This window comes from Ceratotherium simum, chromosome 5 (assembly GCF_057802395.1).
Source record: "Ceratotherium simum simum isolate JZ-2026a chromosome 5, ASM5780239v1, whole genome shotgun sequence".
NCBI classification, from domain to species: Eukaryota; Metazoa; Chordata; class Mammalia; order Perissodactyla; family Rhinocerotidae; genus Ceratotherium; species Ceratotherium simum.
The window spans coordinates 53,785,961-53,812,029 of record NC_141904.1 but is presented as its reverse complement, the minus strand read 5'-3'; the positions used below and the strand labels follow the sequence as shown (position 1 = coordinate 53,812,029).

At 36.6% G+C, this 26,069-nt stretch overlaps 1 protein-coding gene across 1 annotated transcript in view; it reads left to right on the top strand.

Moving 5' to 3' along the window:
* The window catches only part of SFMBT1 (Scm like with four mbt domains 1), a 124,085-nt gene that overhangs the window by 61,133 nt on the left and 36,883 nt on the right, over positions 1–26,069 (top strand). Inside the window, 2 exon segments of the mRNA XM_087431173.1 lie at positions 10,160–10,254; positions 21,900–22,140. Of these exon segments, the coding sequence (XP_087287299.1) occupies positions 10,160–10,254; positions 21,900–22,140 (336 nt within the window).

Here is a 26,069-nt window from a genome sequence, read left to right as displayed (position 1 = left end):
CAATTCCTTCCCACCTTAGAGCCTTTGTATGTGCTGTTCCCTAGGCCTGGACTACTCTCTCTTTTATCCCCTTTGGGCCTAACTGCTATTTCCCCTTTAGTCTCAGCTTAAATACCGTTTTTGTTAGGGACGCTGTCAGTGACCTCTCAGTTTAGGTTAGGTCTTCCATTATGTTCTATCTTAGCACCCTACTTTTCCTTCATAGCACTTTAAATAATTATTTTAAGTTGACTTAATTTGTCTCCCCCCTATTGAAAATAAGCTTCATGAAAGTAGGAACCCTATCCCTCTTGATTGCTTTACCCTCGTCCCTTAGAAAATTGGATGGTAATGAGCTAGTGTTTGATAAATATGGGGAGTGAATGAATTAGGAGGTGGAATGGTACAGTTTGAATGTTTTGGGCTTGGGGTAGGAAAGTAAACTGAGAGAAGAGAGCATGTTTAGAGGCTTTAAATCTCACTACCAAGTTTCTGTTCAGTTGTTCTTATCTGTGAAAGTGTGGGTTTCAGTGCTTATGTTGTACGACATGATTTGGGATAACTGGGAGTTATCTCAGATGAGATAGCCATAATTTTAAGTTATTAAGACTTTGTCTATGCTTATTATGAAATGTAATTTTAAAATCTGAAAAAGATCTTATACTCATTTTACAGCTTAAAAAAATTGACCTTATATAGTCTGTATAAGATTACATAGTTATCAGTAGAGCTGGACTAGAACTTGGGTGTCCCTATTACCTATCTGAAGTTGTTGTACCTTACATAGCTTATACCTTTTCAAGGGGTATATTATAATTTGAACTAACTTTTTCTTAGTGTTTAAAGTTTTTAATGAGAATGGATTGCTGAGGGCTCTAATACACACTCAGAATCTTTTTGAGAGGTGTAGAGTTACTTGGTCCTGTGGACTGTCACTCCTACAGCTGTGGCTGTTGTGTGCCCAGCCCACTTTCCTGGTTCTCTGTATCATTGCCCTTGCGGTTAGTTCAGGGCAGGCCTTCTTGTAGCAGCTCCTGTTCCCCTTTCATTTACTCTTTCTAACCTAATAGGCACATATAAAGGCAATATCTTGGATTGTTTTACATGTATGTAGAGCAAGAATAAATAGATTCATCCATGCTGCAACATGGGCGAACCTCAAAAAACATGCTAAGTAAAAGAAACCTGATATGAAAGACCACATATTGTATGATTCCATTTATTTGAAATGTCCAGAAAAGGCAAAATCTCTAGAGACAGAAAGCAGCTTAGTGGTTGCCTAAGACTAGGGATGAAATGGAAAGGAACTGCAAATGGGAAAAGTTTCCTTTTGGGTTGATGGAAATACTCTAAAATTGGATTATAGTAATGGTTACACCACTCTGTAAGTTTACTAAAAATTATTGGATTGTACACTTAAAATGGGAGATTTTGGTATGTGAATTATGTTCCAATGAAGCTGTTTTAAGAAAAGAATAAATGGATTCAGAGCTTATTTTGGAGGGGTTCTCTTTATAAGTGTAATTGTAGACTAATATAGTTGATACTTTTTGGTTCTGCATAATATTCTAGATAAATAGAATGGAAAACTAGGTAAAGTAATATACTCTATCCCGAATCTTAATCATTGGGTAAGACAGTGCCTTGAAAGCTAACTTTTTCCCCCAGGGATTCATTAGGAATTGGAGTTTTTGTGGCTAGGAATCATGGTGCTAAGTATTATAATCTAAGTTTAAAGAAGAACGATTCATATACATGTTAATTTTTTGTGATTTTTAGCCATCTTATCAAGATCTTGATAGCACGCTTTCTATACACACACATACACTCTTCAAAATTAGAAAAGGTGTCAGTTTTTTTTCTCTAATCCCATCTATTCTGCCAGTATGTTTTTGTTTTATCTGCCCTCTCAACTCACTGGAGTGCCATGTCTTATGAATGAGTAAACACACTTGGGCTTCAGGTTGTTTATGTGTCCTTTTTGATTTTTCAGCACTTTCATTTGGACCCTTGGATGCCCATTAAATAGATGCTTGAGACCTGCAAGTAACCTTCATATCATAGCAGAACCATAAGGCTTGTCCTTTGTGTGGGGAGGAGATAATCCATGTGCTGTGGAAATGAACGGGGAGCAGCACCTTGATGCAGGTAGGTGTGGGTTTTGCTGATCAGAATTCATTCTTCGGAGTGCAGAAATTATTACTTACCTGTATTATATGGTCTGACTTTCTTTGAAGACATTGTCTTTCTCTGCACCCGGCAGAGAACCTGGCACTAGCGGGTACTCATAATGTTTGCTGAAAAAGGAAATAACTTTTATGGACAGACTTCTTTTTAAAAAAAGATAACATTTTAATTTTGATAGTTACTTTTGAATTATTTTGGAATAATTATAGATTCTTAGGAAATTGCAAAGATAGTACTGACAGGTTCCGTGTACCCTTCACCAAGTCTCTGCCATTAGTTACATCTCATATAAGAATAGTAGAATATAAAAGCCAGGAAATTGACATATGTATAAAGTGTGTGTAGTTCTGTGTCATTTTATCACATGTGCAGATTCCTGTAACCACCACCTCAGTCAATATACAGAACTATTCCATCACCACAAAGAGCTCCTTTGTATTACTCCTTCATAGTTACACCTACCCCTATTTCCCCCAACCTTCCCTAACCCCAGGCAGCTGTTCATCTTTATAATTTTGTTATTTCAAGAATGTTACATAAATAGAATCACACAGTTATGTGACTTTTCGAGATGGGCTTTTTTCATTCAAAATAATGCCCCTGAGATCCATCCAAATTTTTGCGTATATCAATAGTTTGTTCCCTTTTATTGCTGAGTCGTATTGCATGGATGCACTACAGTTTGGTTAACCATTCATATATTGTAGTACATTTTGGTTGCTTCCAGTTTTTGCCTATTACGAATAAAGCTGCTGTGAACAATTGTAGACGTAAGATTTCAGTTTTCTGGGATGAATGCTCAGGAGCATAATTGCTGGATCATATGTTTATTAAAGAAACTGCCAAACTACTTTCCAGAGTGACTGTACCATTTTACCTTCTCGTTGGTAATGTACAAGAAATCTACTTCGTTCATGTCCTCACCGTCATTTGGTATTGTCACTATTTTTTTTTTTTGCTGAGGAAGACTGGCTCTGAGCTAACATCTATTGCCAATCCTCCTCCTTTTTTTTTCCCCCTCAAAGCCCCAGTAGATAGTTGTACGTCATAGTTGCACATCCTTCTAGTTGCTGTATGTGGGACGCGGCCTCAGCATGGCCGGAAGAGCGATGCGTCAGTGCGCGCCCGGGATCTGAACCCGGGCCGCCAGCAGCGGAGCACGTGCACTTAACTGCTAAGCCATGGGGTCGGCCCCGTCACTATTTTTATTTAACTCATTCTGATAGGTGTGTGATGACAGCTTGTCCTGGTCTTAGTTTGCATATCCCTAATGGCTAGTGATGTTGAATACGTGCTTACTTGCCATCCCTATATCCTCTTTAATACAATGTCTTCCATGTCTTTGGCTCATTTATTAATTATATTGTTTGCTTTTTAATTAATAATGATTTTTTCTTTTTTGTGTGAGCAAGATCAGCCCTGAGCTAACATCTATTGCCAATCCTCCTCCTTTTTTTTCCCCAAAGCCCCAGTGGATAGTTGTATGTCATAGTTGCACATCCTTCTAGTTGCTGTATGTGGACGCGACCTCAGCATGGCCAGAGAAGCAGTGCGTGGGTGTGCGCCCGGGATCTGAACCCGGGCCGCCAGTAGCAGAGCGTGCGCACTTAACCACTGAGCCATGGGGTCGGCCCAATAATTATATTTTTCAATACTGAAATTTAAAAAAAACTTTATTGAGGTATTTTTATTTTTTTGAGATATAATTCACATACCATAAAATTCACCCTTTAGAGTACACAATTCAGTAGTTTTACTATATTCACAAAGTTATGTGACCATCACTATGATCTAATTCCAGAACATTTTCATTGCTCCCCAAAGGACTTTAGCAGTCCCTTCTTGCTCCATCCAGCCTTTGCATTATATTTGAAGTAAGCTGCTTGTTACAGCATATAGTCATTTAAAAAAGTTTTAGCCTTATAATTGGTGTGTTTAGACCATTTACACTTAATGTAATTATTGATATATTAAGGCTCAGGTCTGCCATTTTTGTTCATTTTCCCTACTTTTGTTTCTTTTTTTTCCCCTGCCTTCCTGTGGGTTACTTGAACATTTTTTTAGAATTCCATTTTGATTTGTCTGTAGCGTTTTTGAGTGTATTTGTTTTTATAGCTTTTCAGTGGTTGCTGTAGGGTATTACATTATATATGTATAACTTTTCAGTCTGCTGGTGTCATCATTTTATTAGTTTGAGTGAAGTGTAGAAACTGCTTACTTTTATATCTCTTTACCTTGTCTTATTTATAATACAGTTGTCTTAAATGTTTCCTCTGTATACTTTGGGAACCACATTGGGCATTGTTAACATTTTTGCTTCAACTGTCAAACATAATTTAGAAAACTCAAGAGGAGAAGGAAACTGTATATTATATTTTTCAATATTTTTACTCTTTCCATTGTCGTTTATTCCTTCCTGATTTTCCAAGATTCCTTTTTCTGTCATTTCATTTCTATTTATAGAATTTCCTTTAGCCATTTTTTCAGGGTAGGCCTACTGGTGATAAAATTTCTAAGTTTCCCTTCATTTGTGTCTTGATTTCCCCATTCATTATTGAAGGATATTTTTGCTAGATATAGAATTCTGGGTTGAAAGTTCTTTTCTTTCATCTCTTGAAAAGTATTGTGCCTTCTGACCTCCATGGTGTCTGATGAGAAAACTGCTATCATTGGAATCCCCTCCTCCCCCAACCCCCTCAAGAGAGGTATTGTTTCTCTCACTACTTTCAAGAGTTTTTCTTTGCCTTTAGTTTTCAGAAGTTTGACTCTGGTGTGTCTTTGCACGGATTTCCTTGGGTTTATCTTGTTTGGGATTTTCTTAGCTTGTTGAATCTATAGACTTATGTCTTTTGCAAAAAGTACTTTTTGAGTCTTGTTCTCTTTCTTTTCTCCTGGGACTCCAGTGACCTAACGTTAGATCTTTTGTTATTGTTTCACAGCTCCATGAGGCTCTCATTTCATTTTTTTTCAGTATTTTCTCTCTGTTGTTTAGATTGGGTGTTTTCTATTGCTCTGTCTTCAATTTTAGTAGTTCTTTTCTCTGTCCTCCCCGTTCTGCTGTAGAGCTTATCCATGGAGGAGTTTTTTTGGTTATTGTATTTTCAATTCTAAAATTTCTGTTTTGAACTGGGAAGGGAGGAAGGATGGGAATAGCTCCAACTTAAAATGCCACAACCCCACTGTTCTAACAGAGGTTCACTAGCTTGTCGTGAATAGATGCTTTTCAGGTTGTTTGTGCCTTCAGTTAATTTCAGAACATTAAAATGGGTGATTTTCGTCACTTAGCCAGTATTTTGGAAGCTTTTCTGGGAGAATGGGTTCACTGAGGTACTCTGCCATTTAGGAAGTTGATTTGTTTTCTTTTATTTTAAATGTTATTATTAACTCAGGCATTTAAAAATATGCATATATATTTGATGACTTTGAATCCATTGCTGTTATCATTTGATGATCAAATTGCCCCACTCTAGTGCAGTGAGTTCTTTCAGATTGATTCCTGTGTTCTTTTGATGTGATGTCATGTGTCTTTGATAGTTCTAGTCCTTGCTTTCTGATGTAGTAAGATTCCCTGGTACCTTGTACACATTTCCTGACCCAAACTTGCAATCTGCCATTTCTCTGAGAAGTGTTTTTTTTTTTTTTTTTAAAGTGGATATGATATTTAGAGACCACAGTCTGGGTGCTGGGGTGCTCACTGATACAGGTTGTTATTTGTTTTAGGTCTTATCTATAGACATAGCTAGAAAATACACATCTTTCAAAGAGAAAAGAAAATCAGATGGCTTCGTCTGATATTTACAATTTTAATTTAAATTTTCAAGGTTTTTACTACTTTGGTTCTATGCTATGTGTCTTTTCTTTTGGAAATATGTTGTTTTGTAATGATGTTAATATCATCACTACTTATTTGTTTTTATCCTATAATATTCCTATAATTTTTTTAAAATAACAATACCAGTATTCCAAACATCAACAGGATAATAGTATGCAGTTTAAGACCTTTATGGTTTTTGCCTTTAAATATATGCCACTGGGATTTGCAGTCAAATATTGTACGTTAATATGACTTAAAGGAAGCTTGTTCTCTTTGTGGTTTTGCCACCAACAGTTTAGGTATATTTGTTTCAGTTCATTTTCAATTTTTAGAATTTTTTCTTTTGATTTAAATATGTTTCTAAACTGTGTAAAGTATCTACATAGTTACAAAGTCAAAATTATATAACAGCATTCCCACTTGCAACCTGATAGTATTCATCCTTTTTATTCTTCTCCATATACATAACTAGTTTTATTACTTTTTATTCTTTTATTCATTTAAAAAACATAAAAAATATGTATAAGTATATACATATATATTCATGTTCATATCTTTCTTAACTTATACAAAAAGTAGAAATACAATAAAAACTGCTCTGTAGTTTGCTGTTTCACTTAATATGTACTAGAGATTATTCCACATCAGTATGTGAAAATCATTCTCATTCCCTCATACAGCATTATAGTACTGGATGTATATACTGTATTTTATTCAGCCACTTCCTTACTGATGGACATTTGGGTTATTTCCAGTCTTGGTATTACAAATAGTGTTGCAATGAATAGCTTTGTACATATGTCTTTTTGTATTTTTGCCAGCATATCTTTGGGATAGATTCCTAGAATTGAGATTGCTGGATCAAAAGGTAAATAAATACATGTATTGCCAAGTTCTCTTTCACTGGGGTTGTGTCATTATGCTTTACCTGCTTGACTATAGCCTCACCATGGAGTATGTTGTCAAACTCTGGAATGTTTTCCAATCTGATATTTCAGTGTAGTTTTAATTTTCATTGCTCTTAAAATGAGTAAATTTGCACATCTTTCCATATGTTTAAGGACCAATTGCATTTCTCTTTGATAGATTCTCTTTTCATATATTTTGCTAATTTTTTCTGTCAGGTCATTAGTCTTGTTTCTTCTCGGTTTCTTAGTGGTTTTTAATGTATGAGAGACTTTGTTTTTATTGTTGTTGTTTGTTTTTTATTTTTAAATTAGCATGCTGTTTGGGGAACTAGGGTCCTTGCTAAGAAACATGAATGTCTAGCTTTGTTATGTTTTAGTAATGGAAATTGACTTTCTACTGGCCCATACTTCTAGGATGCTCCCAATGTAGTCTTTGTTGGCTTGTTGTATTTCTAATGAAAAATTTCAAATACATCAAAACAAATGGAAGACAATATAACAAGCACCCATATACCTACTGTGAACAATTGATAAATGTTAACATTGTCCAAAATTTGTTTCCATTTTTAAAATTGTGATAAAATATCCCTAATATAAAGTTCACCATTTTAACCAATTTTAAGTGTACTGTTCGATGGCATTAAGTACATTCACATTATTGTGCAATCATCATCACAGTCCATCTCCAGAACTTTTTCATCTTCCCAAACTGGGATTCCATACTCATTAAACACTAACTCCCCATTCCCCTTCTCCCCAGTCCTTGGAAACCACCATTATTCTTTTTGTCTCTATGAATTTGACTACTCTACCTACCTCATGTAAGTAGTATCATATAGTATTTGACCTTTCATAACTGGCTTATTTGACTTAGCATAGTGTCCTCAAGGTTCATCCATGTTGTAACATGTGTCAGAAGTTCCTTCCTTTTTAAGGTTGAATGATATTCCATTGTATGTATATACCACATTTTGATTATCCATTCATCTCTCATTGGACACTTGGGTTACTTCCACCTTTTGGCTATTGTGAATATTGCTTCTATGAACATTCATGTACAAATATCTGTTTGAGTCCCTGCCTTCAATTCTTTTGGGTATGTACCCAGAAGTGGAATTGCTGGATCATATGGTAATTGTATTTTTAATTTTTTGAGGAACCACCATATAGTTTTCCACAGTGTACCATTTTCCACAGCTGTACCATTTTACATTCCCAGATCAGCAGTGCACAAAGATTCTAATTTCTCACATCCTTGTCAACACTTATTTTCTGCTTTTTAGATAATAGCCATCCTAGTGAGTGTGAGGTGGTATCTCATTGTGGTTTTGATTTGCCTTTCCCTAATCATGTTGAACATGTTTTCATGTGTCGTTTCCATTCTTTTAAAAGAGATAAAGGGCCGGCTCCGTGGCTTAGCGGTTAAGTGCGCGCGCTCTGATGCTGGCGGCCCGGGTTCGGATCCCGGGAGCACCCCGAGGCACCACTTCTCCGTCCAACGTGAGGCCGAGTCCCACGTACAGCAACTAGAAGGATGTGAACCTATGACATACAACTATCTACTGGGGCTTTGGGGGGAAAAAACTGAATAAATAAAAAAAAAAATCTTTAAAAGAGATAAAACTTGACACAGTTTAAGCCTCTTTTGTACTTCCCTTCTAATCCTGTTTTCTTCTCTCCATCCCCAAAGGTAGCGCTGTTGAAGTTGATGTATATTCTTCCCATGCTTGTCTTCATACTTTTGTTAATATGCATGTATTTATAAACATTATACTGTAAAGTTTTGTTTTGAAGCCTAAATTGTATCTTGCTGTGCTTTTAATTCTGCACCTGCCTTTTTCACTTGACATGGGTTTTTTTTTTTGAGATTTAATTATGTCAATACTAGTTCATTCGTTTCAACTACTATGTAGTAGTATACTACATTATAGGATTGCCATAATTTATCTAATCTCCAACTGGGTCTGTCTGTTGCTATTACAAACAGTGCTGTGGTGAGCATCCTTGTATTTGCCTCCTTGTGTTTCTGTGAAGCATGGGCTCCCTGAGGGTGTACTCATTCAGCAACTGTTTATTGCGAACTTGCTAGTGCCAGGCATTGTTTCAGGCAGTGGGGATACATCAGTGAACCCAACTCTGCTCTTAGGGAGCTTGTGTGAACTGGGATTATTGAATTCCAATGGAGTGTTTGAATCTTTGCTCACTCAACAAAAATTTATTGGGTCTCTGCTGTGACAGAGACATTGGAGTGATCAAAACCAAGTTCTCGTCTTCATAGAGTTTATTATCCACTGGGGAAAATAAAAAGACGTATGGTATATTGTCAAGTAGGAATGAATGCCATGAAGGTAAGGAAAAGCAGAGGCTAGGGGTTTCTACTTTAGATGGGTGCTGATGGAAGGCCTTTCTGGAGAGGCGTTTGAGTAGAGGCTTGAATGAAATGAAGCTGTGAATGACACTGGGGAATGAGCCTTGGAGATGAGTAAATAGCAAATGCAGAGGCTTTGAGGAAAGAATATGATTATTAGAGAAGAATGGCAAGAAACTCAGTGTCACTTGAGTGCAGTGAGCAAACAAGAGGCTGGTTGGGGATGAAGTAGCAGCGTAGGTAGCCAAGGTTCAGATCATATAGGGCCCTTGCAGTCTCCCAAAGAGTTTAGATTTTATTGTAAGCGTGATTAAAAGGTGAAAGATATTGTAGTTAGACCTTGGACTAGAGAGATAGCAATAGAAATGGTAGGAAGTGATTAGATTTGGGATATGTTTTAAAGGTAGTACTTATAAAATTTTATGATGATTGGATATAGGATGTGAAAGAAAGTGAGGAAAGCAAAGATAACTCCACATTTTTTTGATTGAGCCAAAATATCAACTAGTGGTATCTTTTACTCAGTTGGAGAATACTAAGGAAGAATCAGATTGGAAATTTAAGTTTGAAATGCCTATTAAGTATCTCAAATATTTGGCATTAGATACTAAATTACAGTCCATAGTGATTGTAATAGTTAACACTCTCACCAGCTTTATGTGGTCCATTTGGGTGAATCCCAGATGGATCCCCGCAGGAGACAGCATGTCACACTTCTGTGCTGTTGAGATTCATTGACAATTGATGCACCAGGAGAACCTGCCATTTAAAAAGAACACAATTATTTTGTGTGTAAAATCAATTAACTTTTGTGAAGTAAGTTGTAAGTTGGGTTTACTCAGTTTATACCTTGAGTTTTCTTTAATTGGAGATCACCTATTTTTGTTTTGTTTTGAATTCCAGATGCTGGATCTGGTGTGGAAGAAGTGGAATTAAGCTGGGAAGATTATCTAGAAGAGACAGGGTCCATAGCAGTTCCCTATGGGTCTTTTAAACATGTAAGTGGTAACTATTTGCTTTACTGATATATCTCTTTCCTTTGATTCAGTGTACCATCGTTAGAGAGTTTAGAGTTATTTTATGTTGGGTCACTTGAAAGAATTTGAGTGCTTTTTCTTTTTCCCTCCTCCTGCTACCCTCATTAAGAAAACTTGACATAGTCTAAAATCCTTTTTGGTTTTTTTGTATTTTCTGCCACTTAATGCAGTCTTGTCTTTTTGACTGTCATGAATATTCCTCTATTTTTGTCAAAAAACTTGCTCATAAATTGAAGAAAATGGTTTATTTTCTTGTACTTTATAGCGTTCTATGACTGTTGGTTTGCTCATTGAAAGTAATTTCAATAACATTATTTGCTTTCTCTCACATTGAGCAGAAATACATGTAATATCATACAGTGGGTCATATTAGTGGCATATGCAGCATAATTTTCTGCCCTAACAGCCCAGTTTAATGCTTTATAAATGGAGAATGTATTTGCCCTATGTAATGCCTTTAGAATGTAAGAAAATACTCCAAATTTTATTAGTTTACATTTAGACCTATATTTAGTTTTTTAACCTGTTCACCCCAAACTTCCTCTTAAAACATAAGTAGTTTTGGAATCCGTAATTTCTTATTTCATTTTTATCTTAGTCTGCAAAGGCTGCAATAACAAAATACCATAGACTGGATGGCTTAAACAACAGAAGTTTATTTTCTTACAGTTCTGGAGACTGAAAGTCTGAGATCAGGGTGCCAGCATGCTTGGTTTCTGGTGAGGGCTCTCTTCCTGGTTTGTAGATGGCCGCCTTCTTGCTATGTCCTCATATGGCGGAGAGTGAGAGAGCAGGCTCTTTGCTATTTCTTCTTCTTCTTCTTCTTCTTTTTTTTTTTTTTTTGGTGAGGAAGATTGGCCCTGAGCTAACGTCTGTGCCAGTCTTCCTCTATTTTGTATGTGGGATGCTGCCACAGCATGGCTTGATGAGCAGTGTGTAGGTCCATGCCTGGGATCCGAACCTGTGAACCCCGGGCCACCGAAGCAGAGCATGCAAACTTAACCACTACCCCATCAGGCCAGCCCCTCTACTATTTCTTCTTATAAGGGCAGTAGTCCTATTGGATCAGGGCTCCACCATTATGACCTCATTTAACCTTTAACACCTCCTGTCTCCAAATACAGTCACTTTAGGAGTTAGGGTTTGAACATATGAATTTTGGGGGAACACAGTTCAGTCCATAGCAATATTCAGCAGGGCATAATTCCTTTGTTCTAGGATTTGTGAAGACACTAACACTCACTCTATGATTTTGCCTATGATTTTGTGAAGTTGGACCGTATTCTTTTAGGTGTCTTTATAAGCTAAAGAGTCCTGCTATTTTAATTTGTCCTCATGTAAAAACTCAGTGACAATAGTTGTCCTTTTTAAGTATTTTTAGGTCATTTATACCTCACATAAGTTTAAGTGTTGAGAATTGTTTATTTTCGGTTAGGATTTCATTCTCTGTTGCATTGGTTAATCCTTTGTAGTTGTTTTCAATATTTTTTTTAACATGGAAAGCCTGTTAGTGATTATGTAATACCTTTGCATTCTTGTTTTTAACATTATTGCTGTTCTGATATGTATTTACACAAGCTTATTGATGCTAAAATGCAAATGGAGGACAAATTCCCTGACCAAAATTTTGGTCTAAATGTCACTTTAAAGAAACAAGATTCTACCTTCTCCTCTTTGAATGACAAAACAACAAAGAGAATGAAAAAGAAATGCATACTCTCTCATTGTCAAACATAGGAAGTATTTGTAAACCTGAATCAGTATATGGTGAAGGGCTACCAAATATAGTGAAAATCAAGCATGGGTGTAGGAAGTTGTTGAGAAGGGATCCCTGTGCCTAGCAGATCATGGGCAAAGCTGGTAGAACTCAGATCTCTAGAACAATGGAGATGGATGTGCAAGCCACTGGCAAGAGTTTTTTAGGACCCAGTTTGGAATAAAGGAAGAAGGGAAGACAGGACTGAAGAAGGAATTAGAGAGAAGTCACATTTGCAAGGAGGAAGGGCCTAAGATACTGAAAAAGCCTTCCTCATCCTGCATGTCTGGTGGAGAGATCAGCACTCACTATGGCAAAGGTACTGGGCTTTACTTGGGTCTTCTAGAACAAAAGCTTCAAGCTGCTAGGGGAAGGGATGCAAACCCTACTGACCCCAGGGCACAGGTGAAGACCCATTGCAGCCTGGGGTTAGAACAGAAGAAATAAAATCCCTCTGTCCCTGGGAGAGGGATAAGGAATACATGGTAGAGCATTAGAGGTCCCCTACAGTTGGGGGAGGGGTAGGATCACTGAGAAGTTCCCACCCCGAGGGACACAGAGCCTGACTAAGACTGAGGCTGATTCTCAGAGGATGCCCCTTCCTGCTTGTCTCCCACTACCAAGTTAGAAAATTGTGGGTAACAGAGGTCTATTTGTGGGCGAGAGGCAAGAGTGTGGAGATAGACGGTCTCTGAGGTTCAGTCACAAAGAGAAGACCTAACTTGGAGGGTGGAGCAACAAAGATTGAGGGAAAAAACTCCCTGGCAATGAACCTATATCCTAACAACCAGAAAAATGGTAGTGAAATTTGAAGCCTGTGGTGCACTGTGAATAATCATAGCAACAACAAAAACCAAACCCAGCTCCACTCCTAACTAGATTGACTTAATGTTCTCCCTTGAACTTAAGACATAAGGAGAAACATGCTCATTTCTAGGCATAAATACTGTTTGCCTCAGTGTCGATTGTTCTACATAGGATGTCCAACTTTCAACCAAAAATTATGGGACACATAAAGAAGCAAGATAAAAACAGCAAACTGTCAAGAGAGAAAGCAATCAACAGAACCCGACTCATATGACCCAGATGTTGGAGCTATCAGAGAATTTTAAATAACTATGATTAATATGTTAAAGGCTCTAGTAGAATAGGTGAATAACATGCATGAACAGAAAAGTAATTTCAGCAGAGATGGAAACTCTTAGAAAGAGTCAAATGGAAATAATAGAAATGAAAAACATGGTAACAGAGACGATGAATGCCTTTGACAGGCTTATCAGTAGATGACACAGATGAAGAAAGAATCAGTATACTTGAAGATAGATAAGTCAATAGAAATTGCCCAGACTGAAACGCAAAGAGAAAAAAAGAGTGGAAAAAAACCAGACCAGAACACCAAACAGCTGTGGACAATATAAAAAAGTCTAATGTATATGTAATTGGAATCTCAGAAGGAGAAAGGAGAGAAAGGGAGGAAGAGATATTTAAAGAGATATTGGCAGCCAATTTTCCAAAGGAAAGGAAGATAACACACCACAGATCCAAGAGGCTCAGGGAACGTGAAACAGGGTAAATAACAAACAACAAACAGAACCCATCCAGACACATCATATTCAATCTACTGAAAACCTAAGAGAGAAAAATCTTGAAGGCAGCCAAGGAAGAAAAGACACATTGCATACAGAGGAACAAAGATAAGAATTATAGTAAAATTCTTTTCAGAAACTATCCAAATCAGAAGACACTGGAGTAAGATCTTTAAAGTGTTGAAAGAGGGGCCGGCCCGGTGGCGGAAGCGGTTAAGTGCGCGCGCTCCGCTGCCGCAGCCTGCGGTTCACCGGTTCGGATCTCGGGAGCGCACGGATGCACTGCTTGGCGAACCATGCTGTGGCGGTGTCCCATATAAAGTGGAGGAAGATGGACCCGGATGTTAGCCCAGGGCCAGTTGTCCTCGGCAAAAAAAAGAGGAGGATTGGCAGATGTTAGCACAGGGCTGATCTCCTCACAAAATAAATAAATTAAATAAATAAATAAAGTGTTGAAAGAAATAAACCTGTCAACCCAGAATTCTATACTTAGCAGAAATTTCTTCCAAAAGTGAAGGAGAAATATAGACCTTATCAGGAAAACAAAATTTGAGAGATTTTGTTCCATAAAAAAAAAAAAATTGCAGGGAGTTGTTAGGGCAGAAGGAATTTGATATAAGACAGAAACTTGGCTCTACACAAAAAAATTCATAACAATGGAAATGGCCTAAATGTAAGTAAATAAAAAGTTCATGTTTTTCTTATTTTTAATATCTCTAGGAGATAACTGTTTGAAACAAAAATGATAGCAAAATATTGTATGTTTATAGCATATGTAACTATAGTAGCACAAAGGATAGGAGGGAGGACTTGGGAATACATGGTTGTAAGATCTTTATACCACATGTGAAGTGATATATTATTTGTAAGTAGATTGCAATTAATTAAAGATGCATATTGAAAACCCTTCAGCAACCACTAAATTAAAAAAAATTATTTTAAATTAGGTACTTCCTCAATGTTGTATAACCACTACCACTCTTCATTTCTGGAACTTTTTCATCATCTCAAACAGAAACACTGTATCTGTTAAACAATAATTCCCCATTCTCTCCTCCCTCAACTCCTAGTGACCTTTATTATACTTTCTGTCTCTATGAATTTGCCTATTTCCCATAAGGAGAATCATGCAATATTTGTCATTTTATGTCTGGCTTATTTCACTTAGCACAGTATTCTTAGCGTATCATTATACTTTTTAAAACTTTTTTTTAGTGGTTGCCCTTGAGTTTGCAGTATACATTTACAACTAATCCAAAGTCCTCCATTCAAGTAACGCTATTACCACTTTGTGGGTGGTGCCAGTACCTTATAACAGAGTCTTCCCAATTACTCCCTCCCATTCCTTATAACAATGCTGTCATTCATTTCACTTATGCATAAGCTGTAATCACCAAATACTTTATTGCTGTTATCATTTTGAACAAACCGTTATCTGTTAGATCAATTAAGAGTAAGAAAAATTAAAGATTTCATCTTCATTTATTCCTTTATATATTTATTTATATGTATTCATTTATTCTGACACTCTCCTTTCTTTATGGAGATCTGAGTTTCTGACCTGTGTAATTTTCTTTCTTTCTGAAGAATTTAGTATTTCTTGCAAGACAGGTTTGCTCGTGACAAAATCCCTCAGTTTTTGTTTGAGACAAGTCTTTAGGATTTTGCTGGCTGCAGAATTCTAGGTTGGTGGCTTTTTTCTTTCAATAATTTAAATATTTCACTCTGCTCTCATCTTGCTTGCATGGTTTCTGAAGAGAAGTCTGATGTAATTTTTATCCTTGCTCCTCTATAGGTAAGGTGTTTTTTTTCCCTCTGTCTTGTTTCAAGATTTTTTTCTTTGTCTTTGTTTTTCTGCAGTTTAAATATGATATGCCTAGATATAAATTTTTTGGTATTTATCCTGCTTGGTATTATCTGGGCTTCTTGGGCCTGTGGTTTGGTATGTATTAGTAATTTTGGGAAATTCTCAGTCATTATGGCTTCAAATATTTCTTCTGTTTCTTTCACTCTTTCAGTATTCCCTTTACACATATGTTATACTTGTTATAATTGTCTCACAGTTCTTCAATATTCTTTTCCATCTTCTTCTTTTTTCTCTTTGCCTTTCAGTTTTGAAAGTTTCTTTTGACATTTTTTCTAGCTCACTGATTCTTTCCTTGCCTGAGCCCAGTCTATTGATGAACCCATCAAATGCTTTCTTCATTTTTGTTACAGTGTTTCTGATTTCTAGCATTTCATTTTGATTCTTTCTTAGAGTTGCCTTCTCTTTTCTTGCATAATCCATCTGTTCTTGCATGTTTTCTACTTTTTCTATTAGAGCCCTTAGCATATTAATCAGTTGTTTAAATTCCTGGTATAATTCCAGCATCTCTCCTGTATGTGAATCTGGTTCTGATGTTGCTCTCTCTCTTTAAACTGTGTTTTTTGTCTTTTAGTATGCCCTGTAAGTTTTTGTTGAAAGTCAGACACAATATACTGAGTAAAAGGAATTGAAATAAATAGGTCTTTAATGTAAGGTTTTATGTTTATCTGGGTAGGAGTTAGGCTGATTTTACTGTTTCTTATAGCTATAGGTGTCAGTGGCTAAAATTTCCTTTGGTGTTCTTTATTTTGTCTCCCCTGTTGTATAGGAGCCCTGTTGATGTGGTGGTAAGGTATAGGGGGAGGGAAAGTGTTCTCTAGTCCTATGATTTGGTCTCAGTCTCTTAGTAAGCCTGAGCTGTGTGTTTCCTTTCCCTTATGTTGAAGGCTAGAAGGGGCTGGGGTTGGGTTTTCCCCTTATCCTAGACAGTTAGGACCTAGTAAAATAGTTTCTCTTGAGGACACGTCTTGTTAAGAAGAACAGGATGATCTGAGTGTATTTCAAAATGGCTACAGTCCTCTTCCCCATGCCAGAAGTATGAAGAGATTTTTCTCTGATCTTTACTGTGAAAACCTGGAGGGCTCCTGAAAGTAAAACTCATAAAAGTGTGTGTGCCCTGCTAGGACTGGGCCCCCCTGGCATTTTTGCCTCAGTCTTGTCCACACTGAGCCTCCAGCAAATCATTAATTATACTTTGAGTTTCACTACTCTGGTACTGTTCCCACAGAGGTTTCTACTCTTGGGCTTCTACTCTGGTGATTCTCTGTATATGCCTGTCTGTCTCCAATTTAGGGGGCTGCAGCAGTTTGCTTTGTGACCTTAGTTCTCTGCTGGATCTACAAAGAGTTGTTGATTTTCAGTTTGTTCATCTTTTTTCTTGTTGTTAGGACAAGGGTTTCAACTTCCAGAATCTTTACATGCCAGACTGCAAACGAGAAGTTCTGTATTGTTTTTCTGTTCCCTAATTCTTTTATCACCACTCTAATCTTTATTATTTCCTTGCTTCTGCTAGCTTTGGGTTTAGCTCGCTTTTCTTTTTCTAGTTCCTTAAAGTGGACGGTTAGGTTTTGATTTGAGATCTTTCTTCTTTTTTAATGTAGTCATACACAGCTATAAATTTCCCTCTTAGCACTGCCTTCAGTGCCTCTCATAAATTTTGATATGTTGTATTTTTGTTATCATTTGTCTCAAAGTATTTTTTAGTTTTCCTTGTGGTTTCTTCTTTGACCTGTTGGCTGTTTGAGTGTGTTTAATTTCCAGGTGTTTGTGAATTTTCTAGTTTTCCTTTTATTATTGAGTCACAGTTTCATTCCATTGTGATTGAGAAAGATACTTTGTATGATTTCAGTCTTTTTAAATTTGAGACTTGTTTTTTGGCCTAACATTATGGTCTGTCCTGGAGAATGTTCCATGTGTACTTGAGAAGAATGTGTATTCTGCTGTTGTTGAGTGGAGTGTTCTGTATATGTCTGTTAGATCTAATTGGTGTATGTCTTGTTCAAGTCCTCTGTTTCCTTTTTGTCTGGTTGTTGTATCCATTATTATTATTATTTTTTTAAATGTTCTTTTATTTTTTTCCTCCCCAAAGCCCCAGTACATAATTGTATATTCTAGTTGTAGGGTCCTTCTAGTTCTTCTGTGTGAGCCACCGCCACGGCATGGCTACTGACAGGCGCACGTTGTGGTTCTATGCCCAGGAACCGAACCCAGGCTGTTGAAGTGGAGCACACTGAACTTTAACCACTAGACCAACCATCAGGGCTGGCTCTGTTCTATCCATTATTGATTGTAGGGTACCAGTTTGTTCAGAGATCATCATAACTTTGATACCAAAGCATATTTTAGGAAAGGAAAATTACAGAGACGTATCATTCATGAAGACTGACACAGAAGTATCTGCATACAATACAAAACAATAGCAAGCTGAATGTAGCTATCTTTAAGAAGGATAATACATTAATAACAAGTTGCCTTTTCTAGGAATGCAAGGTGATTTAACATTTGAAAATCAACCAGCATAATTCACTATAGTAGCAAAGTAAAGGAGAAAAATCACATTACCATCTCCATATATAAAGGAAAATTATTACATATATAAAGGAAAATTATTGATAAAGTTAAAAAAGTAGTCACAATAAAACTTAGCAAACTATAGGTGGAAATTTCCTTAATTTGATAAAGGGTATCTATAAAAAATCTACAGAAAACTTTATTAATGGTAATAATGGTACATGCTTTCTTTTTAATATGGAGCAAGACAAACATGCTGGCTGAAATGATTTCTGTTTGATATTGTACTGGAGATTCTAGCCAATACAGTAAGGTAAGGAAAACAATTAAAATGTATAAGAATTAAGAAGCAAGGGGGAAAAAGTCATTATTTGCAGAGGAATAAAATAATTTACAGATAAATTATTAGAATTAGTGAATAACTTTATAGCAAAATTATTAGATACAGTAGGTTTTTTTTTAATACTGACCTTGTATTTCTATAATAAGCAACAAACAAAAATAGAATGTTCTATAAGCAAGAAATCAAAATGGAAACTGAAAGATGTTATTTACAATAATACAAAAAACATCAAATGGCTAGGAATAAATGTAACAAAACTTTGCAAAGAAACTTCAAACCATTGTTGATATAAGTTAAGATGAAGGAATATACCTTGTTTATGTAATGGAAGACTTACTGTTGTATTCTCCCCAAATAGATCTGTAGATTTACTGCAATCCAAGTTAAATACCAAAAAAATTTTAGGTAGAAATTGACAAGCTGATTCTAAAATATATGTGGAAATATAAAGGAGCAAGGATAGCCAGACACAGCTAAAGAATTAGACAAAATGAGAAGAATTGCTGTACTAGATATCAAACTTAAGAGAGTGTGGTGCTACTTTAAGGAAAAACAGATCCATTTTTAGAGACACTTTATATATAACATTTATACACTTGATCTTAGCCAAAAGGCTGAGAAGCGATTATACATAACATTTATAAATGTTGTATGTTTATACCAACATTTACAAGGTGGCAATTTACGGTGGTGAGGAAGGTGCTGGGTCAATTGTATATGTATCTTCAAACAAATAAAACCTGACCCCTACCTAATACTATACACAGAGATTAATTCAAGGTGGATATTAGCTCTAAATATGAAAGGCTTCTAGAAAATAATATAGTGTAATTTATGACCTCTAGGGGTAGGGAAAAATTTGTTTAAAAATATAGAAAAAGCACGAACTTTTTAAAGGAAAAATATTGATGAATCAGACTACCTTAAAATGGAAAATTCTATTCATCAAATGATACCATCAAGAAAGTGAGAAGATATTTGTAATACAAGTAATTGCCACAGCATTGCTATCTAGAATATAGACTCAATAAAAAATTGGAAGAAACTTAGGCATTTCCCAAAAGAAGAAATCTAAATGGCTAATAAATACGAAGGTTCTCAACTTCATTAATAATCAGAAAATGCAAATTAAAATCACAAAGGATACATGACATACCTTTCAAAATGGTTAAAATGAAAAAAGACTGAAAATACAAATGTGTTGGTTAGACTGTTGGAGCAGAAGGATTTCTCATACAATACTGGGAGAGTAAATTGGTTCGACCACTTTGGAAAACACTTTGGCTGTATGTTTTATAGAAATCCATGTAAGTATGTACTAAGAGACATACAAAAATATTCATATAATCAAAAATATTCGTATAATCATGGCAGTATTATCTGTAGTCTTCTAAAACTGCAAACTACCCAAGATGCCTACTACTAGAAGCATTAGAATAGATAAATTGTGGCATACTTATATGATGGAATACTATACAGCAGTGAAAAGAAATAAACTACTGTTACATGCAACAGTGTGCATGAATCTCATAAGCAGTGTTGCAAGAGAAGCCCCACACAGAAAAGCATTCATACTGCATAATTCCACCAATATAGTGTTAAAACACAGGCAATATTAAACTGTAGTGTTGTAATTCATTATAGTGATTACCTTTCTAAAGTACAACAGAGTAGTGATTAGAAGAGGGAGGAGTTTTTACACAGAATGTGGGACTTTCCCTCTCTGGCTGTCTTTTTTCCAGGATTCCTCTCACTTTCCAGTGGTTGTGATTGCCACATTGCATTTAGTTGTCATGTCTCCATAGTCTCCTCCATTGTGTGACAGTTCCTCATTCTTTCCTTGTCTTTCATGGCCTTGACACTTATGAAGCACATATTACATATCACTTACTTTGTAGAATGTTACTCAGTTTGAGCTTGGTTTTCTCACGATCAGCTTAAGTTTATGCAGATTGCCAAGAATGTCATAGAAATGATGTGCTTTTCTTGTTCTATGATATCAAGGGTGTATGATATTGATGTTTTAGGACTGGCGATGTTAACTTTGATCAGTTAGCTAAGGAGGTGTCTGCCAGGTTTCTTCACTGTAATGTTACTGTTTTCCTCTTTGCAATTAATAAGAATCTTGAGGGGAGAACCTTTGATATTATGCAAATATTATAGTCATCATAGTCATTTTAGCATCGACCCACGATTCTTGCCTGCAGTGTTTACTTCTGTGCTGTTTGTCTAATGGTGATTTTCTACTTCTGTCATTTTTCTCTACATTTATTAATTGGTTTTCTACTCTAAGGAAGATATGTCTCCTCTTCTCTGTTAATTATTTATAACAGTATGGATTCATGGATATTTAATTAAATCTATGGGTTATAATCTCTTACTCTCATTATTTGTTTTATTGCTCAAATTGTTTCAAATGTCACCATTGGGAGATCCTTCTAGTTGACTCCTATGTCCTTTCAAAATGCCCTCATCGTTTTTGGAGCATTTCCTTACTTTCTGGTATCACAAGATATTCAGTGCTCTTACTGTATTTTCCCTACCTGAGAATTGGGATCAATCATTTCTTTATGGATCTCTTGTTCTTTTTTAGTGTAGGATAACATTTAGAAATCAAGACTTGGACACTGAATTTTCTTATTACTACTGAGTGTCCTTACTTCTAGTCCCTGTTAATTCACAGAGCTAGGAAATATATGTATATTAATACGTATATGCATATACATCTATTCCTTTTTCTGTATCTCTCTGTCTATTTGTCTGTCTGTAATCATGACCTCATTCTGAGACCTCTGATTCCAGCTCCACAAGATTGGAATGAACACCACAAGGTTCATTCTCGTCTTCCCCTTTTCTTATTTTTACTTTTCTCCCACAGTGAGAAACCTGGCTCTCATTATCCACAATAGATTTATTTATTTAATCTTAGTGTACACATACAATAATTACAGAATTGCTAACCCATACCTTTGTGACTGTATAATTTATCATCTAAATTAGGATACTTCTGAGAGAGAAAAGAAGCATTATTAATTACTATTCAGGGATAACAGGTGTAAACATAGACTGTTTTAGGGAAACTGAGAAGTATATCTCTACATGTTATACATGTACGTGTTATACTAATTTATTATCATTATAACTTATTTTTGTCCTTTCCCTTTTCTGGCTTCATAAATTTTCTTTTGAATGATCTAGAAATCACTCTTGAAAACTTAATGTGTTGAAGGCTGTTAAAATGGTGAACATTTAGTGGTTTATATACTTAGTGGAAAACATTTTTTGTAGTCAGAATAGACTGCTTTGGTGAAAATACTGAGTTACATTAAAATTCCGTCAGAGTCAGATGGAACAGAACAGCATTGCTATTCCCTGTTTTGTTTGGGTCACTCCTATGGGTTAGAATTGGAATTTCTCAGGTTTCCCTTGTGAAGATTTTATTAGATTTAGTGCTTCAGGATTGTAAGTCTTAAAGAAGAATGTCAACCAAAAAAAACCACTCATTTGAGGTACTTGTCTGGGGGTTAATAGCATTTCCTTGTTCAGGTGGACACACGTTTACAAAATGGATTTGCTCCTGGGATGAAACTGGAGGTGGTTGTGAAAACAGATCCTGAAACCTACTGGGTTGCCACCATCATTACCACCTGTGAGCAGTTGCTCCTTCTCCGCTACGACGGCTATGGGGAGGACCGGAGAGCGGACTTCTGGTGTGACATCAGGAAGGCTGACCTCTACCCTATTGGGTGGTGTGAGCAGAATAAGAAAACCCTCGAAGCCCCAGAAGGTAATAAATTACTTCCTGTCAAGACATGATATGGTATTGGTATAGGAAGATTTGGGCTGTCCACAGCCTTAAGGTTTTCAGTCTCCCAAGCACATATGTTTTCCTAACTTCTGGGTTAGCATTTTGAGTGAAAATATTTATAAAGAACAAATGTGTGTTTCCCTGTCTTTTAAACTATTTTCTGTGCTCAGTAAGCCTCAGATTTTTATGATACTCACAGCAAGCATCCTGTATGACTTATCCTGTATGACTGTTGAGGCTCTCTGAGTTTGAGATTTGTAGGTCTGGTTGTATTTTAAGTACATTGGGCCAGAATGATTCTCTTTCTGATTTTGTTGTCCTCCCTTCTCTCACCCAGAAGTGATCTGGGAACTGTGAACTCTTAAAATGAACCAACTGAAACTCCCTTCAAGGAAAGAGCCGCACTGAGAGTAGAATCCACATTAAGCAGGACAGAGACGGTAGGACAAAAGAAAGAGAAGGGTCATATAAAGGTGGAGAAAGGGAAGAGAGGCTGCAGATTTAAGAAAATACTAGACCTTACATGTTTTTCTTTCAATTCTTATTTTGATATAATTTCAGATTTACGGGAAAGTTGCAAAAATAGTATAGAAAATTCTTGGAGACTTTTTGCCAAGTTTCCCCAAATGTTGACATTTTACCACATTTATTTTATCTTCCTCCCTCCCTCTCCCTCTCCCTCTCACACACACACTTTTTTTTTTGGTAAGGAAGATTCATCCTGACCTAACATCCATTGGTAATCTTCCTCTTTTTTTTTCTTTTTTTTGTTTGAGGAAGATTAGCCCTGAGCTAACATTTGTGCCAGTCTTCCTTTGTATGTAGAATGCCTTCACAGCATGGCTGATGAGTGGAGTAGGTCCCCGCCTGGGATCCAAACCCGCGAACCTGGGCCACTGAAGCAGAGTGCGTGGAACCCCAACCACTCGGCCACGGGGCCGGCTCCCACACATTCTTTTTTTTTTTTTTTTTTTTGTGAGGAAGACCAGCCCTGAGCTAACATCCGATGCCAATCCTCCTCTTTTCTGCTGAGGAAGACTGGCCCTGGGCTAACATCCATGCCCATCTTCCTCTACTTTATATGGGATGCCCCCACAGCATGGCTTAACAAGCGGTGCGTCAGTGCGCGCCCAGGATCTGGACCAGCGGACCCTGGGCCGCTGCAGCAGAGCGCACGCACTTAACCGCTTGCACCACCAGGCTGGCCCCACATGCATGCTTTTTTTTTATGTTTATATATTTATTTATGTTCATATATATAAATTTTTTTTATTGATGTTTTAATAGTTTTTAACATTGTGAAATTTTGGGTTGTACATTTTTGTTTGTCCATCACCATATATATGTCTCCCTTCACCCCTTGTGCCTACCCCCCCACCCCCATTGCCCCTGGTAACCACAATACAGTTTTCTCTGTCCATGTGTTGGTTTATATTCCACATATGAGTGAGATCATACAGTGTTTGTCTTTCTCCTTCTGGCTTACTTCACTTAACATAATACCCTCCAGGCCCATCCATGTTGTTGCAAATGGGACGATTTTGTCTTTTTTTATGGCTGAGTAGTATTCCATTGTATATATATACCACATTTTCTTGATCCAGTTGTCAGTTGAGGGACACTTAGGTTGCTTCCACTTCTTGGCTGTGGTGAGTAATGCTGCAGTGAACATAGGGGTGCATAAGCCTCTTTGGACTGTTGATTTCAGGTTTGTTGGATAGATTCCCAGTAGTGTGATGGCTGGATCATAGGGCATCTCTATTTTTAATTCTTTGAGGAATCTCCATACCGTTTTCCCTAGAGGCTGCACCAGTTTGCATTCCCACCAGCTGTGTATGAGGGTTCCTGTTTCTCCACATCCTCTCCAACATTTGTTGTTTTTTGTCTTGGTGATTATAGCCATTCTAACGGGCGTGAGGTGATATCTTAGTGTTGTTTTGATTTGCATTTCCCTGACGATTAATGATGTTGAACATCTTTTCATCTGCCTATTGGCCATCTGTATGTCTTCTTTGGAGAAGCCACACACATGCTTTTTTGATGAACCATTTGAGAGTCAGTTGTAGACATGAGGCCCTTTTACTCATAAATACGTAAATGTACTTCTGAATACAAGGACATTCATGAGCACGGTAAAATAACAAAATCAGGAAATTAACTTTGATACAGTACTGTTATTTAATCTATAGACCTTATTCAGTTTTTATTAATAATTTTTTTTTAATTTTATTTATTTATTTATTTATTTTTCCCCCAAAGCCCCAGTAGATAGTTGTATGTCATAGCTGCACATCTTTCTAGTTGCTGTATGTGGGACGCTGCCTCAGCATAGTTGGAGAAGCGGTGCATCGGTGCGCACCCGGGATCCGAACCCGGGCCGCCAGCAGCGGAGCGCACGCACCTAACCGCTGAGCCATGAGGCGGGCCCATAATGTTTTTATAGTAAAAGAAAATCCCAGATCATGTGTTGCATTTAGTTGTCGTGTCTCATAAGATTCCTTTAATCTGGAACAATTCCTCAGGCTTTCTTTGTCTTTCATGACTTTGACGTTTTTGAAAGGTACAGGCCAGTTTTCCCAATAATGTTCATTATGTCCTGGGCCCGATAATGTTCTTTATGCCCCATTTCTTTTCCTGGTCCAGGAGTCATTCCAGGATCACACATTGTAGCTGGTTGTCATGTCTTTTTAGTTTCTTTAACCTTTCTTTTTTTTTCTTAGTGTTGATATTTTTGAAGAGTATAGGCCAGTTATTTTTTAGAATGTGCCACAATTTGAGTTTGTCTGATGTTTCCTTAGATTCAGATTGCGCACTTTTGGTATGTAAAATGCAGAAGTGACCCTGTGTCCTTCTATTGCATCATATCAGGAGACACATGCTGTTGATTTGTCCTCTAACTGGGGATATTAACTTTCATCACTTAAGTTAGTATATGCCAAGTTTTTCCACCATAAAATTACTCTTACCGTTTTTAATTAATAAGTATCTTGTGGGAAGATACTTTGAGATTATGTAAGTATTTCATTACTGTTCAGACTGTCACCTATTATTTTTAGCATCCATTGATAATTTTTATCTGAAACAGTTATTACTCTAATGATTACTAAATGGTATTTTCTAATTCCTTCTACATTTCATAATTGACTTTCTGCTACAGAAAGAGCGTTCCCTTTCCCCCATTTACACACATACATTTATATATATATGTGTAGGTTTATGTATGTATGTCAGTGTAGACTCATGTTTCTTATTTTATTCAATGGGTTATAATCCTTTACTATCGTTATTTATTTTGATGCTCACATTGTCCTAGATTTGGCCAGTGGGCACTCCTTCAAGCTGGTTACTGTGTCCTTTGTTATGTTCCCATCATTCTTTGAATATTTTCTTTTTTTTTTGGCTCAAGAAGTTTTTCCTTGCCTCAGCCCTGAAACCAGCCATTTCTCCAGGAAGTCCTGGTTTTTTTTGGTGAAGAATCATGTTTAAAAATGAAGATCTGGGTATTAGGGTCTTGGGGTGTCTGTGGGCTTCCAGCTGGCTATTAACATTTTGCGAAAAAAATGTAAGAGGAAGCCCTGGAGACATGAAACTACCTGGCACTATCTCATCTTAAGAGTATAGGAAAATTCATCTCATTTAAACATGAACAACAGAAAATGATTCCAGTTGAGTCTTGTACAAGATTATTATAACCAAAAAAGAGAAAAAAAACGTAGAACAAAATCCTTCTAGGCCAACATAACTACAAAAGAGATGAACACAGCATCAGACGAAAACATTTCAAAACAAGCTAAAAGAAAGTAGCAACAATGATAGAAGCAGTGAGAAAAAGTGTAAATAAAATTTATAAAAATTCATAAATGAGATGATTAGAGAAAAAGAAGATTTGAAAAGAGAAAAAGTAGAAG